General features: G+C 40.8%; 1 protein-coding gene across 1 annotated transcript in view; it reads left to right on the top strand.

The window, feature by feature from the left end:
- The window catches only part of LOC122793119 (guanine nucleotide-binding protein subunit alpha-14), a 1,370,299-nt gene that overhangs the window by 1,103,477 nt on the left and 247,918 nt on the right, over positions 1-18,904 (top strand). The window contains exon 3 of the mRNA XM_044060870.1: positions 17,829-17,983. Coding sequence (XP_043916805.1) covers positions 17,829-17,983 — 155 coding nt within the window. The remainder of the gene's footprint in view (positions 1-17,828; positions 17,984-18,904) is intronic.

The following is an 18,904-nucleotide window of genomic DNA, read 5'->3' as shown; positions in this document are numbered from 1 at the left end:
CAGGGCTTTAAATTGCCATTTTCACACGTTGAAGTACCAGCAGCATATTATTGATCTAATTAAACAAAAAATGTTGTTGATTCCTGATTGTGCAGAAAATAAGGACTTACAAGACTTAATGCATTCTGCAAACCAAGTTGGTACACATAGTTTGCAGTGTGGTTTTGATGCCTTAGAAGCATCTTGCAGGGCTGCTGTCACTGGGTCTGTCCTGAGAAGGCATGCTTGGCTGAAGGAACAAATCTTGCCAGACCATGTCAAGGCAAAATTACTTGATGCTCCATTGAACCAAGAATGTTTGTTTGGCTCTAAAGCAGAAGTCGTCCTTAAAAAGATGGAGGAAAAAGCTAAATCCATGCAAACTGTTAAATATTTCTTACAGGTACAGCCACCTAGATTTAGTAGGGATTGACCTTCAAAAAACTGGCCCTTTCCAGTCCCTTCCAGACCTTCAAAGCCCAAACCTAGGGGCAACAGACCACAAAGACTACAGTCCAGGGTATGCACAGATCTAAGCAATGGAGTGCACCCTTATCAAAAACTGGAAGTGGTAAGCCACCCCCTATGGAAAAAGTTCACAGTGACTTGTCCTTAATCCTTCCCAGCCATGCCAAAGTACTTGCACCCCTAGGAGGAAAACTTGCCCTGTATGCAAAAAAACTGGGAGTATATTACCCAGGACTGATGGGTCTTAAACATTGTATCCCAGGGATACAGATTCTATTTCCACTCTCTGCCAACCCCAAGTGGATTGCCAGGCCTTCCTCCAAACCAGTGGACAGAGGCCCAAAAGCAAGTACGTTCTCTTCTCAGTATCAGGGCTATTCAACCTGTGCCAGTAGAGCAAAGGGGACAGGGTTTCAACTCCAGGCTGTTCCTGGTGCCCAGGAAAGAGAACTTTTGGTGCCCTATTCTGGATCTGCCAACCCTAAACACCTTCCTGATGGTACCAAAATTCAAAATGCTTACACTCCAGCAGCTCCTTCCTATGCTAGCCAAGGACTCCTAGCCTGTCACCCTAGACGTAAAAGAAGCTTATCTGCACATCCCCATAAGGGAATCTTGCAGGAAATATCTATGTTTCAGGGCAGGCTTTATACACTTTCAGTTCTCTGCACTTCCCTTTGGCTTATCTGCTGTGCCCAGGTTATTCACAAAGTGCCTGGCTCCAGCCATTGCTTACCGCAGGCAGAGAAATATTCAAATTTACCCATACTTGGACGATTGCCTGATTCAGGCGGACAGTCAGGAATTGCTACTTCAGCACCTGACTTTTGTGAAGAGACTCCTAACTTCTCTGGGGTAGACTATCAATGAAAATAAATCACATCTGGTACCCAGACAAAAGATTGTATTCTTGGGAGCAAGCTTGAGGACAGCTTCCCAGATGGCATTCCTCACTCCAGAAAAGCAGGTTTATTTGACAACTTATTCCAAACTACTGGCTATCCAAACCCACCTATCTGCAAGAAAAATACTGCAAGCCCTAGGGTTCATGGCTTCATGTATTCTACTGATTCCATATGCAAGACTGCATATGAGGAAACTTCAATGGTACTTAAAAAGTCTCTGGTGTCAACATTCCCAGGACCTGGTAACAGTGATTCCTATCATTCCTTGCCTAAGGACAGAATTCCTTTGGTGGGCAGAGGCTTGCAACCACAACAAGGGACTCCCTTTCTCACAACCCCCTACCATCCAAACTCTGACTACAGATGCATCAGACTATGCATGGGGGGCTCACATGGCAGGCAAATGCATTCAAGGCAAATGGAGCCCAGGACAAATTCATCTGTATATCAATCAAAAGAAATGTTAGCTGTACAGAATGCACTGACGGCCTTTAAATACCCTATCCTGCCAGGACAACTCCTGGTAAAGACAGACAACACCACAGTTATGTGGTACATGAACAGGCAGGGGGGACCTCACTCCTACCCACTCTGCAGGTTAGCTATGGCTCTGTGGAACACAGCCTTAAGCAAACAAGTGCACCTGCAAGCTCAATTCCTGCCAGGCAAACAAAATTCACTGGCAGACGACTTAAGCAGAAATCTAATGGATCCACACGTGTGGAAACTGAAACCAAACTCATTCAAACTTCTAATACACAGGTGGGGGACACCAGAGGTGGACCTCTTTGCGTCCCCCCAAATCCATTAACTAAACAAATGTTGCACCAGAATTCCCCACACCCAAGCTTGGAAAGTGGATGCCGTATCCTTCACATGGGAAAACCTCTCAATCTATGCCTTTTCCCCTCTGTCCCTCCTTCCAAAAGTACTTCTCAAGTTCAAACAGAACAGGCCAAGAACAATCCTTATTGCACCAGACTGGCCATGCCAGCACTGGTATCCACTCATATACAGTCTGACAGCAGTGCCACCTGGCACCTACATCAGACCCCCTTTCTGCTGTCCCAGCAGGAGGGTCAGATTTTGCATCCTCAGCTGCAAACCCTGAACCTGGCAGCCTGGCTTATTCCCTGAATACATCACCAGCAACCCTCAGCAAACAGGTGCTGGATGTTATCCTTGAGGCCGGGAGGCCCAGTACTAGGAAATCCTATTCAGAAAAGTGGAATAGATACTGTTCTTGGAGCCAGTCTCAAGGGAAGGACACAGCCGTGCCCTCCTTGCCTCAAATCCTAGATTACCTAGCAGAGCTGCTCCACAAAGGCCTATCCTTCTCATCAGTTAAGATTCATGCCTCTCCCATTTCAGATCATTACAATACTGAGCGACCCCTCTTCTCTCACCCACTGATCAAACAGTTCCTGAGAGGAGCTAACAATTTAAGACCCCCAAGGAGAGCTCCCGCTCCTGCCTGGGACCTTAACTTTGTACTAGAGAAGCAACGCTTCCCCCTTTTGAGCCTGCTGCTACAGCAGAGTTAAAATTCCTCTCTTGGAAAACAACCTTACTGCTAGCCATCACTTCAGCAAGAAGACTGTCCGAGTTACAGGCCCTTATGGCTGTGGAACCCTTCATTATCTTCCATACGGACAAGGTTTCCCTCAGGCTAACCCATCTTTTATGCCGAAGGTGTTTTCCAGTGTGGCTTTAAACCAATCCATCCATTTGCCAACCTTTTTTCCATAATCCTCAGAATAAAAGGGAAAGGATCCTGCACTCCTTGGACGTGCAAAGATAGCTCAGGTTCTACCTTGACAGGACTAAACCATTCAGAAAATCTGACCAGCTGCTAGTCAGCTTTGCTACAGGGGCAGAGGGCAAGGCCATTTCGAAACAAACCATTTCTAAATGGATAGTACACTGCATCCATTGCTGCTACAAACACCATGGAAAACCTACCCCACAGGGGATCAGGCCTCATTCCACTAGGGCTACCTCAACCTCTACAGCTTTTCTCAGGGGAGTCCCTACCAAGGACATCCTGGAGTTCTGTACATACCTTCACCAAGCATTACCACTTACCTATCTTTTCTAAATCCAGAGCTGGATTTGCCACAGCAGTCTTACAAGGTCTGCACCAGCCCTACTATTACTTGACTGCCTCCACCCTTCCTCAGCTTTGGGTATCAACCCAAGTGTGATGACTGCAACAGTGAAACATGAAGAACATAATACAGTTGTGTACACTTAACCATAAATGTAGATGTTCGAGTGTATTCACTGTTGCAGTCCTGGTTACCCTCCCTCTAGCCCCCTGTCTTTCTATACTTTCTACCTATCCTCTTTTTTGGCCATATCTTATGGAAATGGTATTTACTTTTTACTGGAGGTGTTCCACACCATGTGATTGCTTCAATTTTGGTGGCTCCTGACATCTGGGGCAAGAAAAACTGATGCAATGGCATTGGCTGCATGTTTTATACCCCTGACAACCTGACGTCATGGATGAGGTGACAGCATCCGATGCAGAAATTCCAAGACTCTGGTATTCGGGCCGACTGAGTGCTACCTGCAGGCAGATAACCCTAATGTGATGACTGCAACGGTGAATACACTCGAGCATCTACATTTATGGTAAGTGTACACAACTGTACTTTCCTATCCTGACAAACTTGAACAATACTCAAAGAAAGAAACTTGCCTCCTACTACAGTAGAATAGCTAAATTTGCCATGAATTTCCCTTATAGGATCCACCATTGTCATAGCATAAATCAATTAAAGTGGCTTGAATTACACAACTACATAACATATTCACAACCAACAGCAGCACACAAACTCATTCATCATCCCGAAAAATACCCTGCACTACAAAACTTATTACTGCCGTACTATCCAGCAAGGGATCTCTGCTCTATTAACAAATTCTTATTACTTATAATTTTATTTTATATTTATTTACCGGGAAAGTCCAACTGGACACGTCTTATTTCAGTAGAGACCCAGGGAGAAAAGCTCCAACAAAAACGTGATAAATGCATAACAAATACAAATATAAAGTTACAACAAAACATAGTAACTGCATACATACATATACAAGTGTTTGTAACATACAGGTTACCAAAATTTTATAACAGTTAATGTGCAACTATGTATACATGAATTTATACATTAATATTTAGGTTTGCAGGTAGTACCTATAAGTGGGTAAATAGTCAGAGTATAGAGATTGTAGATGTAGGTATATAATGTCAGCTTAGAAGGAAAGATTGACTTACTAGACAGACACAGTTTACTCAGTGCATGGGCATGGGTTTGCTACTTAGGTGGGTTTTTAGAGGTTTTTTTTTTTAATTTAGTTAAGGTTGTGTTAGATGTTATGTTAGTAAGTGGCTCATTTCATATTCTGGCTATATAGTTTGAGTAGAAAGACTTGTCATCAAGATTGTTTGCTGTTGATATTTTTAGGAGGAGTTTATTGCTAGAGCGAAGAGCTCTGACACTGGAGTAATGCTGTAGTAGGCTTTGCAGTGATGGTATTTTTTCAGGATGATAAAATATTTTCTGAGCCATTGTTAGTTGGTTAATTTTATTATAATTTTATGTATCATTTATTTGACATTTGTTGACTGGGAATGTCTGACTGAGCTTTCGCCCTTTTTCAGCAGAAGCCCAGGGAGAAAAGCTCCACAAGTATTACATACACCATAAAAATGTTTACAAACAGTACAATATACATGAGGTAATATAAACCTGCATTGTAATATTTGATTTCTCACTTGTGGCATGAGAGTTTAAAAGGTGTTATTTTCAAAAAAGGCAATAAAACAATATGTTAAAGTCATTCATATATCTCCAATACATACGGAATTCCCCATTTAGAAGGGAAGTAATGACAGTTAACTCAGAGTTTAAGATAAGAGTACAGAAAGTACTATATATCAAATTTTAGTTCTTACAGGCAACAGCATGTAGATCAATAATCAGAAGCAGAGAGGAGGTTGATAGAGAGAGCAGGTGATAGAAGCAGGTTAAGTATCAAGGGAAAAAAGGGGGGTGACTATGGGTAAAAGAGGGAAATTAGAGATTTTTTTATTTAATTTATAAATAAGAGAGGCGAGTAGTAGTAGTTAGAATCAAGTGAAGTCTGAGAAAGGGGAATAAGCTAAGTGGGAAAAGAAGGGAGAGAGGTAAATATGAGTAGTGGAGAAATTTAGTAAAAAAAGGTATTAGGAGTTAGAGTTCTGTGGGTAGAATTAAGTATGAATTGAGAAGGGGCTGTATGCAGTGGGCGTCAGGTGATAAGTTCACAGTGGTTGTGCACAGGAGCAAGTCCAGGTATTAGTAAAGTTGACTTTTAGAGTGATTTTGAATGGGTGGGGCTGTGTGATAGATCTGATTGTTAAATATAGCTTATCCAAGTGGATAGAGAGAAGATAGTTGTAGAGAGTTTCACCAATTGATTTTTAAGGTTTGTAAATGTCAAGGAGGTTTTGGATGGTGCTTCTATGTTTTCTGGTTGTGAGGTAGTAATTTAAGATGTTAGAAATGTTAGGCAGAAGGAGGGTTTGTAGAGGACAGAGTGGATAATATTAACTTGAAAGAAAAGAAGTTGATTGGGGAACTCAAGCCAGTTCAGTGTTTTTAAGGCTAGGCAGTGATGGAATTTAGGTTGAGTGTTGGTGGCAAATCTAGCTATTTTGTGATGTTTTTTCCATCTTACTCAGTAGTGTTGCCTGTAGGTTGGTGAGGATTTGTGAGTTGGGGGAGTACTAACCAGTTGAGTTGTTTTAGTGCTGAGACCTCAAGGATGAGTTTGTTGCATACTTGACAATTTTGTTATAACAGAATTCAGTACTTGCGTATTAACGCAACCAGATTTTTAACCCCGTGTAGTTCCTGATATTCTCGCAAAACAACTGTGTACTAAACTAAAAAGGGGTGTGTGAAGTCCAATTCACTTTTTGTAGCACTTTGGTTATGACAGAGGAACTGGACTAACGGCCAAAGTCCTCTTCCTTGGTAGCATCCTTCTTTACCACGCTAACTTCATGGAAAATAAGAAGAAGAAGCAGGGCAGAATAAAATTATGGCAGATTCCAAAGACGACAAGCGGGTCATTTGCAACAGCAGCATATCACCTTCTTCTTCTTTTTCTGGATGTCTTGTACAAGGCACAGCTTGTAAGCTACAGTTCTTACACAAAAAGAAGTAAGTATGCAGAAAACCGATAAAATCTAACATCAGTGGCTTGACTGCAGAAACTAGTTGCAGTGTTTTGAACATCTGATTGGAAGCAAAGACAATCGAGGGGATTTTCAAGTAGAAAAAATGGCAGTACTGCAAAATCATTTCAACATTCTTCATTCGAGTTTTTTTTTTTTTTTGGATAACCCTCTCTATTGTAATTGATCCCCAAAGTCAGACTAGCATTGGGGGAATGAAAGGAATTTAGCAGATGCAAAAGATTTTGCAGTACTGCCGTTGTTTCTACTTAAAAATCCCCTCGATTGTCTTTGCTTCCTATCGGACATTCTGATGTATGTAAAAGGGCACAGACGCTGCAGCTAGTTTCTCCAGTCAAGCCACCGCAGTCGGTGAAGAAGCAGCAGTGGAAGAAACTGGTGACTGATTTCCCAAGCCCTCTGTTTACAACCCAGCCTTCCATTAAAACTTAAAAATGTTTGACCTTACTTGTAAAGCACAAATTAGACAGACCTTACAGGGCAAACCCAAACATCCATTCTTTAATTTTACGTCTTTATTGCAGCATGAAAATCTAGTTGCGATAATATGTAAGTACCCAGAATTCTAGTTCTGCCAGCTCAGTTTTCCTTAGGCTTATTAATATGGACGATGGATAGAGAAGAGTACAAATTAGATGGGTTTGTACAATAGTGACTTTAGTGGGGGGGTTGTGAGATGCTGCTTGTTCCTGTATAGTGTACCAAGTATTTTGTGTACTTTAATGGTTTGAGATATGTGTATGTCAAATCTCATGCTGCTGTCTATTTCCACTCCCTAAAGTTTAGTGTGAGGTGAGGGTGAGATAATGGTGTTGTTTGTAGATGCAATGTTAAATGTGTGTGTGTGGGGGGGTAGTTTTAGTAGAATGGAATAGCATGAGATTGGTATTTTTAGGATTTAAGATGAAGTGGGAGTTTGTTAGCCAGATTTCAAATTCTAGGAAGGATATTTGGGTTAATGTTTCTAGTTCATGTAGGGTAGAGCCGGCACATATTACTGTAGAATCGTCTGCATATTGGATGATAGTGGCAAGAGTGGCAAAGGTATGCAGGTTGTTTGTGAATATTGAGAAGAGCAGAGGGCCTAGTATAAAGCCTTGGAGAACCCCTCCTAGGGTCACTGGAAATAGGGGTGAGAGATTTTGCTGCCAACATACAGCATGCTGGCATCCAGTTAAGCAGCTCTGGAACCAGGCAAAAGTTGAGTGAAATAAGTTTATCTCAGAGAGGGCATATATGAGTTTGTTATAATGTACCATATCTAAGGCTTTTGATAATTATAGACTATGGAATATATTTATTTACCATTATTTCTGTGATAATTGAATGTGTTAGTAAATGACATAAGTGCAGTGGGTAGTACTATGGTGTGGGCAGAAACCATGTTGTGTATTGGTTAATAATTTGTTAGTGTGTAAGTAGTCCATGATTTGTGTATGAAAAATTCTTTCTAGTATTGTAGATAGTGGGGGTAGGATTGCAGTAGGGTAGTAGTTAGACAGCTCAGTGGAATTGCTATCTTTATGGAGAGGAATTGTGTGAGTGGTTTTCCAGATGGCAGGAACATGTTCTAATATAGATCTGTTTATTACAATGGGTACAGGATAGACAATTATTTCAGCAACTAGCCTTAAAACCTGGCTGGTAAGTTGTCATCAGGTAGAGTAGTGGGCTTTAATTTCCTAAGAGGTTTTTTATAGTGTCAGTTGAGGTTAATTGAATGGAGATGCTGGTGGTGTTTTGTTGTGGCATAGGAGTTTCTTGTGTGGGAGTAGGGGTTTGACTGTCAGAGAGCTCTAAGATGGTTTCAGTAAAGTATTTGTTGAACTGGATGGCTGTGCTGTCTTGAGTTATTTTTTTATACTGGGAGGGGGTGTGCTGGCTTTCCCAGGCAGGAGAACATAATTTATTGCTGTCCAAAACTTGTGGGTTATTATGATGTTTAGTTTGTATTTCAGAGTAATGGTTTATTTTGTCCTATTTAATTTGCTTTATTGCTTCGTTTCTTAGTTCACAGTAAGTTTGATTTACTACTTGAGATTTCGTTTTATGTCAGTGTTGCCAGGCTTTGTCTCTTGCTTTTAGCAGTATCTGGTTTCTTTGTTTAGCTATGGGACAAAGTTTGATTTAACCCTGATGGTCCTAGCTGGAGCTTGTAAATCTAGAATAAAGTTGGTAGTAAAGTAATTTACAACTTCTTCTAGGGGAAGTATTTTAAGTGGAGACTAGTTGCAGTGTCTGAGGATGTTCAGGAAGTGGTTGAGGTTCAGGGGTTTCTTATTTCTTATATACCGGTATATAGTTTGTTTAGCTGGGTTAATTCATTGTCTTAGTAGATAGGTTGGGAGATGGTGATTAAGACTGTCACAAAGGCAGCCGTAGTGAAGGAGTGGTGTGGTTTATTAGTAAAGATGCAGTTGAGAATGGAGTGATTGTTGGATGCTTTGTCTATCCTGGTAGGAGTTTGAATGAGTTTGGTAAAGCCATGAAGGTTGATGTGATTAGTTGGGTTTTGGGCATTGCAGTTTGTCCAATTAAAAAGTCCCCTAAGATAATTGTTTCCTGGGGCAATAAATTTGTAATCCAGTTCAAGATGCTGTCTAAGGTGGGGATGTTGTCCCCTGGGGGCGATATAGGTTCCAATTATCTTTATGTGCTTTTTTGTATTAGTGGTAGGTTTGGCACATAGGATTTCAGCTTTTTCGAAGTTGGGCGTGACTAGATCTAAGGCTGTTAAAGCTATATGATTTTTAAAAAGTATGGTTACGCCTCCACCATTTTTAACTATTCTGTCCTGATGTATTACGTTATAACCTGGAGGGCGAATTTCATTATTGGTGACATTGGGTTTCAGCCAAGTTTCGGTAATTATTGTGATATCAGGTGAGTATAGTGAGATATTGGCATGCAGATCTTGCATTTTATTAGTGATACTTCTAAAGTTCAGGTGTAAGAGTAATGTATCATTTTTATTTCTAAGGTGAATAGTTGTTGGTTGTACGTGGTTTGTGTTTATTTGTGTGTTTGTGTTTAGATTAGCTTTAGGGCCAGAGTTTGGGTGTATGTCCCCACTTAGTGTTAGTTTCTATGCTAAGTTGACTAAAGTCTTTCAGATGTTAATTATGTACATATCATATTTTAGAGAAGGTTTTGTGATGTTGAGGTGAGTAAGTAAGGAGTAGTGGACATAATGTAAGGTTGTAGTGTTAAGGATAGAGGAGGAAGGAAGTCATGAAGTTAATACATTTGTAGGATGAGGGAGGAGGTAGTATGGGTTGGAATAGTTAGTTCTATTTTAGTTTGGTAAGGGGTGATGTGGGCAACTATTAGTAGAGTCTTTAGAGTAGCAGTTTGATAATATGCTTGTTTATAATTTTGAAGTTGATGCTGGTTAGAAGCAGTGTCAAATAGTGTTGCAGGAGACTTGCTCTCTTCCAGTACATTGCTAAACTCTGGAGTAGTATCCCCACACAAATAAAACTTTCCAACAAACTCAGCAGTTTTAAACCACTGCTTAAACAACATATTAACCAATCCTGGTCCTGCACATACTCATCACAAGGTTAAGACTTTGTGTTCACCATATGATAGTCTCCAGATACTCTCCTTAAACAGAATACTCTCAACCTCTCACTGAAATGACAAAACAACTTAAAACTGTTGCCTGTACAATCCACTAAGTTGCAGGTGTGCATTCTCTTTAGTAATTTCTACGTTTGTAAAATCTTAGAATGTATAAATGTAACTACTGTACGTGTATAAATGTAAACAGAAATTAACAAAACACAGGCACAACTGTCAGACGTCAAAACTTTTAATTGTAAAATGCAGGTAAAACAGCAAAGCTTTCTCCAGTAGTAGTACTCTTTATCAATGCTACAAGACACTTAAAACTGCTATAAAACTATTTATATACACTGAAGTTAATTGCCAGCTATTAACAATCACCTAATTAGAAAAATTAATTAATTAGAAAAACAAAAAAAATACTTAAAACAACAAAGCACCCAGAAATATGTAAAACATCATAAAAAATCATAAGATGTCAGAAAATCTCTCTTGTATTTCAGAACAGGTTTAATATTAGATTTTACATTCAGTCCAGGTGGTTTATCTGCCCTAAAGTAATTAAGTCACCTGTATTCATCCATTTCTGTTCATCCATTTCTGTTCTAATACTTATATCACCCCCTCTAGCATTAACATATACATTTTTGTATAACTCTAAATTTAAAGGTATGGTCACTACCGTTGGTCAAAGCATGTTTAGACAACTTAGCATAGAAACTAACTACTTTCCTTTTTATTTCAGAAAGGTGTGACTGTATTCTTTCCTTTAGCTTTTGATTGGTTTTTCCAATAGGGAAATGTTCACACTTTACACAGGTAGCCAAATACACTATATTCTCAGGAGAGCATGTGGCAAAAAACATCAAATTTAAAAACTTTCTTTGTAATAGGATGTACAAAAATAGTAGCTTTTTGAGTTATGTTTTCCACATAAACTTTGATTTCTTTCAGGGTCCATTCCTCTAGGATGTTCATTATCATTTATATTGTCCTGTTTTTCCTTTGTCTGTTTTAAAGTTTGTGTATACCCAGTTGGAATATTCCTTCCTTCTAGGGGTGGTATATCAGCTGTGACATTTGTTTCACTAACTCTGTTTAAACTGTGTGTGTTTGCATCCACTCCTCAGCAGTTTCCTGTTGTTCATTTGATATTGCCATCTCTGACTGTGTGTTACATTAACATTATTTGGTGTAACTTGGTTTCAGCTTCTCTCTGTCTTGCTTTCTTTTCTTCTGTCTCACTTATTACGATGCTCACACAAGAAGTTTCTGCCTGTCCCATGCTGGTTGTCGCTCTCTGAAGAGCTGATCAACTTCATTCAACTCATTTTAATGGTCTTTGGCTGCATATTCCCACCCTTTGCTGAATGTTAGACTTCATGTCTTTTTTTCACAGTTTACTAGCCGAGGAGGGCAGATTAGGGGGGAACTCATCTGTAACCAGAATTTTTTTTCTTGAACTGAATGTTAAAATCAGGCACTTCGTTAAATCATTATTTTAAGAGTATTGTCGTTAAAATGCTAAAGAGCCAATTACTGTACATTTTATTTATTTATTTATGTATTTATTTATTTATAAATAAATAAAATAAAAAGCCAATTACTGTACATTTTTAGAAAGAGGTATGAAAATCACTTATTTTGTGTGAGAAATATGTGATCACCTGTTTTATGAATCTTGCATAAGGCCTGCTCCTGAACAGGTATTTATTTATTTTGCTATTGCTGCATTTGTAGTGGTGAATATGTGACCTTTCTTACATGTATCTGGACTCAGTTTTGTAATGCCCTTCTTGTAAATTGTGAAACAGAAAGGTCAGTAAAGGAACACAACTTTATAAATTCCACATTCAAGAAGTGATTGTTATATAGAAGACTTTGCATAAAGAACGCATGAATATATGGTTAATTCTTATTCAAATAGTCTTTTCTGCAAAATGGATCCAAAAGAAAAAGAGGACATTTGTTATTTGGGAGGTGAGGCTAGAACTGTATTTGATCTCAGTAATTGAGGCTGTACTCTGAAGATCTGTTTCTTTCTAACCTGATTTTATGGCTTTCTGAAACTATTGCTTACTAGGCTTTTCAGCTTAGAACTAGGAAATGTATACTTGTGTCTGTACCTTTAAAAATTGCTCCTACGTGGCTACTCCTGCAAGCTATTGTTTTTCCCAGTTTTTTTCTTACATGCATCAGATTACTCCTTGTATTTTTCCTTCTGTGAGCTGCCTGTTTCAGTAAACAGTCCGCTGATTGTATCACAAGTTTTTGGAAGTCTGTAGTTACTAACATGAATACTATTAATGCACAACTATGTATTTTTTCAAACTTGATATAACAAGACATCTGTGCGTACTTTTTTTCAGATACCATAGCTGCATAAGTTTTAGGTGATTTTTTTCTTTTTACAAATTGCATTAGAAGGTTTACTGTAGATCTATATACAAAAGTATTTCTGCTGTAAATATGAATCTGAAGTTGTTAATCTTCTTCCTACTCATCTCTGATGGGTTCGGTTCCGAGCCCTCAAAACCGAGTCGGCCTTATACCAAGCTTGCGTGCACCAAAAACTCTCGAGCTAAGCTGCTACCCAAAATGCCCTTTGCTCGGTTACCTCAGATCTTGTTTGCCGCGTTTCACCGAGCTCTCCAGCGAAGTGCTTTTTTCAGATATATTTACTAGTTTTTCTCTTGTTATAACCTGTTCTTGATTTCTATATTGCTTCAGCTCTACCCACAGGTATTTCTCTCTTACTATTGTTGGTATTTTCTTGGTATTTCTAACTTCTACCCTTGTGGTATCTTGTTACCATTGTTGGTGTTTCCTTTCTCTCTTCTTCATTTTCTCTCTTTTCTCACTCTTTCCCTTATTGTGTGAGAGTGGGTTCTGGGATGTCTGAAAAGAAGGGAACTACGGGGTTTAAACACTGCTCTTCTTGCAGTGGTAAACTACCGAATAGTGACCTCCATGAAGAGTGTACATACTGTTCGGGGGTTACGCATTTGTTGGCGAAACCCCCGTGTGATATTTGTGCTAGTTTCAGTTAGCGGACGCTGAATGAACGTCGTAACAAACTGATTTTAAAGGGCCTACTTGCTTCGCCTTTTTCGGAGGCTATTTCTGCGATGGAGGCCTCATTCCCTTCTTCTTTGGACAAGAAACATCCTCGATCAGACCCCTCTTCACTGGCTGATGACAGAGGTAAAAGTCACAAGCACAAGGCCCATAAGTCCTCATCTGAACACCGCTCTGCTTCCTCGGTGCCGACTACTATATCGGCCCCGAGCTCTGCTCCTACCCCGGCACTGACGACTATGGCAGCATCTACTGCCTCGGTACCGACTAGCATATCAGTTTCTCTCTTGGCACCGACATCGCCCATTTCTGCTCCAATATCGGTTCCAACAACTACCTCGGAACCGTTTTTGTCATCCACCCCTATTGTAACTTTGGCTCCAAGCCCGTTCACGGCTCCAACCATACAGTTGTTACCAGTTGCAAAATTGGAATAGTCTGTGCCGTACTGTGACACACCACTGACCTGATACTCATCTACTGTGGACCCGTTTGCCGGACAAGCCTTTAGCCGATTGCTTTCCTCTGGAAGCAGTCAGGCACGTTTTTCTCTGCACCAAACTGCTTGGCTCTCCATTACGAACAATCAGTGGGTGCAGAGAATCATTACCAGAAGCTACCATATCCCACTAATAACTCATCCAAGACCTCTGATATCCCTTCCAGATGTTCCACCCAGTCAAAGGAAAGAGGCAGCTTCTGAAATACAAAAGCTGTGTCAGAAAACAAGCCATCCAGCAGGTCCCCCCAGACCAGTGCATATCAGGGTTCTACTCAGGACTTTTTTGGTGCCAGAGAAAACACATCCTGGATCTCAGCCAACTAAACAAATTAGTAGTTCAGACCAAGTTCCCCATGGTCACGATTCAATCCATCTTCCCCTTTTGGCGGGAGGGTGTGTGGATGTGCTCTTTAGATCTCCGGGATGCATATTACCATATCAAGATGGACAAGTGCTCCAGGAGCCTCCTTTGCTTTCGGTTGAGAGCCAATCACTGCCAATTCAGAGCCTTGCCTTTCGGTCTCTCAACGACCCCCAGAGTGTTCACGAAATGTCTTACAGTGGTAACAGCTCATCTGAGACTTCAGGGATTCCAGGTGTTTCCATACCTAGACGATTGACTCCTCTCCACCCCCACCAAGTGTCTTCTGGTCAGGGCCCTCCGCTACACACTGGCTCTAGTGGAATCAGTAGGCATCACCATACATTGGGAGAAATCAAACCTTCAACCATCACAACAAATGGAATTTATTGGGGCAATATTCAACACCCAATCAAGCCTGATCTCACTTCCTCTCCGCAGGCTTCAGAGACTAAGGGCACAAGTTCAGGTGCTACTCTGTCGAAGCAAGGTATCTGCAGGGGAAATCCTTCAAGCCTTGGGATCTATGGCTGCAGCCATCCCCATAGTTCCCTTAGCCAGACTACACATGAGATTTCTACAATGGCTCCTTCAGGCCCAATGGATATCCAATCTTCACCCCCTGAGCTCAAAGATTCTCATCACCAACATTTGCAAACAAGATCTCCTCTGGTTGATGAGTACAGATGAAAATCGTTGGTGTTGCCCCTTCCATGTTCTACAGCCCAATGCCATGGTGACCACGGATGCTTCCCTGATGGGGTGGGGGGACCACTTCCAGGGAAAGTCAGTCCAAGGCACGTGGTCCATTGTAGAGGTCAATTTGCATATCAGTGTTCTGGAGTTAAGAGCAGTGCTGTTGGCATTGCAAGCTTTTCATACACTCCTTCCATCTGGAACGACTACTGTCCAGTCAGATAACATGTCCGTGACCTGATACATAAACAGAGAGGGACCAAATCTTACCCCCTATGTCGCGAAGCCATGAGAATCTGGCAGTGGGCGATAGCTTCCAACCGCTTTCTGATCACAACACATATCCCAGGGAGCTCCAATTTGATTGCGGACAGACTGGGAAGATGCATTCTTCATCTTCACGAGGGGTCTCTCAACCAGACTGTGGCGGCGGAAATTTTCAGCTGTTGGGGCCAGCCATGCTGCGACATTTTCTCCTCCCATTCAAACACAAAAGGCAGCAGCTACTTTGCCCTCTTTCCCCCTCTCGGGGAGTCACCGAGAGACGCTCTAACCCACTATTGGCCCACGGGTCTCCTTTATGCTTACCCCTCCGATTCCCCTTGTTCTACGGAATGCTATGCGGTTGAGAAGCAGAGTGATCCTCATTGCCCCGTTCTGGCCTCGTCAAGTGTGGTTTCCCTTCCTTTGACCTCATCTGTTACAACCTCCTTGGATCCTAGACACTCGTCAGGACCTCATATCTCACCCACAAGAGCTAGCTCCCCTGAATCTGTCCACTCTCAAGTTAATAGCTTGGTTTCTCCACTTCCGTTAGTTGCCAGGCAGGCAATCCTCTCTTTCACCCGTCCGTGATATTATCTTGGCTTCTCATAAACCATCCACCAGAAAACTTTACAGGGATAAATGGAAAAGATTCTCTATTTGGTCATGTAGTCAAAAGCTAGACCCGTTCTCGGCCCCCGTAGCCATTATTCTTCATTATCTGGCTGAACTGTTCAACAAAGGGGCCTCAGCTTCCACCATATGAGTCCATCTAGCAGCTGTTTCCAACTTCCATAACGGGTCTGAAGGAGTGCCACTTATTTCTTCTCCCCTTTGCAAGACCCTCCTCAAGGGTATTTTTCACAGCAGGCCTCCCATCACTGACAGCCGGTGGAGGCATGGAATATGTCCTAGGTTTTGCAGGCTCTCTCTCTGTCCCCGTTTGAGCCGGCTGCGACATGTGATCTAAAATTCCTGTCATGGAAATCCTTATTCCTGGTGGCTATAACTTCAGTCAGAAGAATTTCTGAATTACAAGCATTATGTATAAAGAGTCCTTATCTGATCTTTCATAAGGACAGAGTATCACTTCGTACTAACCCACCCTTTCTCCCCAAAGTGGTTTCTGCTTTTCGATTAACCAGTCCATTGAGCTCCCTGAGTTTTTCCCAAATTACTGTAACAAGGGAAAATACTGCCTACATTCCTTGGATGTTCATAGACAATTACGTTTCTATCTGGAAAGAACTAAATCCTTTCGCAAGTCAGACCAGCTTTTCATCTCCTTTGCGGGCCCTAGAATGGGAGGTACAGTATCAAAAGTTACTTTGTCTAAATGGCTCAGGGATTGCATTGCCTTCACATATTCACTCACGGAGGGATCGAAGCCTGGCCAAATCAAAGCTCACTCAACTAGGGCAATTGCAGCATCTGTTGCCTTCCACTCTAGGGCTTCCATGGATGACATTTGTGCAGCTGCTATTTGGGCTAAGCCCCACACCTTTATCAAGCATTACAAATTGGATCTGATCTCCAGGGGAAGAGTGGCCTTTGGCTCAATGGTTCTCAGGAATGTTCTTCCATAAGGGCCACCCAGGTTCTCCAAGTAGCTGGGGACTCGGTCCCATCAGTGATGAATAGTAAGAAGATTAACAACTTCAGATAAAGAAGTTATGTCTTACAATAATGTTCCATCTGAGTTGTTGATCTTCATCCAGTAATCACACCCTCCCACCAGCCACCTCCTAAGGTTCCTGGCCGATTTTCCAGGTCTTTGTGGTGTATTAGGGTTTCTGCTCAGAGATGGCCTTTAACTTATTCTTCCTCTATATGTTGCACGCAAACTCAATCTGAGGTAACTAAGCAAAGGGCATTGTGGGTAGCAGTTTAGCTTGAGAGTTTTTGGTGCATGCAAGCTTGGTATAAGGCTGACTCCGTTCCGAGGGCTCAGAACCGAATCCATCAGTGATGACTGGAAGAAGATCAACAACTCAGATGGAATTATATGGTAAGACATAACTTCTTTTTATAAACCTCTCTGTTAACATCACATTGTATGACACAAATACACATTCAGTTAGAAAAGATGAGACAAACCATTGCAATTTTGTTTTGTTTGTACAGATTATGCAAATGTGATTTTGTCTCAGTTCAGTTTAACATTGCATCCCTGAAATATCACTCCTCCTGAATGTTGTTCTATATGTATTGTAGACAAGTCTTCATGATGCTTTGTTAGGACTGTAGTGTTAGTAACTCCAGCCAAGGAGCTAAATGAAGGCTCTCATGAGGACCAGTCCACTATCTGTAAACATCCTCTGCATGTGATGTCTTCATGTGTAGCTGATGGAAGAGCCAGAGGATGCTCTGTCCATATATCTGTAGTTCACCTGCAGCAAATAACAGGATGTAGGACGCACATAAAACACGGTAGGTAAGTGGTACAGTGACGGGTTACTCATATGAGAGGTTCTCTGTTTTTTCGATAACAAAGGGAGTAAAAGCAAAGAATTATTTTTCAATAAAAATGTTTAAAAATATATTTCTAATGTTTACATTTATTTTATTACAACATTGTTTTTTTTCAGGTACTAGATGGATTGTGGATTAGAAAATTGTTTTTAAATGGTTTGGAATTTCTGCACATTTACTTTTCATAGAAACAATATTTCATTTTATGGAGGCGCTGTCTTGTTTAAGAATTTTGCACAGTTTTGGGGGTACAGTGCAGAGGCAGATAAATATTTATTTTTCTTTTAGGCAAATGCAGAGTTAATCCAAGAAGTAGAGGTGGATTCAGTTACTACACTGGATAACCGGTACTCAGTTGCAATCAAAACATTATGGGAAGATCCTGGAATTCAGGAGTGTTATGACAGAAGGAGGGAATACCAATTGTCAGACTCTACAAAATAGTAAGTAATCAATTATTTTTTGTGAGATTTCATCAGTATTACTTTACAGAAGTCCCTAAAGGGAAACCGTTTAACAGCTTTTAATGGTCATATTATATAGTAAAAATTCCAAAGTAGTACAGTATGTACAGCCTAGTGAGCTGCTTTAAAGTACAATTATCCAGGGAATTTAATATGTTATATGTTAAAAGCTAATTATTCTAAGTCCATCATAAAAAAATGTTTAGAAAACTGAACTTTATGCCACTGTTTAGCTTATTTCTGTTACAGAAATGTATTTGAAAACATAATTAGTGCCTTTCAGTATTTAAAAAGTGAACTTCAAAATCTGTTTCTTTTGTGGAAAATATACCCGAGAGCCTACTGTAGTTTCCTTCACAAGTTGGCTTGAATGAGGCAGCTGTCCGGGTAGGTGAAACAATGAATGCCTTGAGTTTCAAGGCGAGTAAACATGCTGATAATCATTTAGTGAAGATCCTTGGTTGGGAGGGCCTAATTCTCCCAAATGTGAGACTTGGGGAAGGAGGAGGGGGAAAGTGTAGACATAGCTGATTATGTTATGATGTACCTGGTGAAGATCTGCTTCTCTGTTTTTGTCAGTGGCATCCATCCTGCCCCTTTTTCCACTCCATAACTTTGTTTTTTTTTTTGTTTTTTTTAAACTGCTTTTTCCCTCACTGTTAAACTGAATCCTCTTAGTTTGTTTCGTACAAGAATGACAGTGTGTAAAGATAAATATTTGAACAGAGTTTCTGGGATGACTAAATGTAGGCAAAGGAATGAACAGAGGTTTAAAGGTAGTGAAATTTAAATGATGTAATGAGATTGGTGATACTGGAATGAAGCTCATGCAACTTGGTATTTCTTAAGTTTAGTTCTAAACTCTCTGTATGAGTTGAATTCTCTAAGGTAGGTTGGTAG

This window comes from Protopterus annectens, chromosome 2.part0 (assembly GCF_019279795.1).
Source record: "Protopterus annectens isolate FY-2018-M chromosome 2.part0, PAN1.0, whole genome shotgun sequence".
NCBI lineage: Eukaryota > Metazoa > Chordata > Ceratodontiformes > Protopteridae > Protopterus > Protopterus annectens.
Note: the sequence above shows the minus strand (reverse complement) of the source record. Positions and strands in the feature narration are given on the sequence as shown.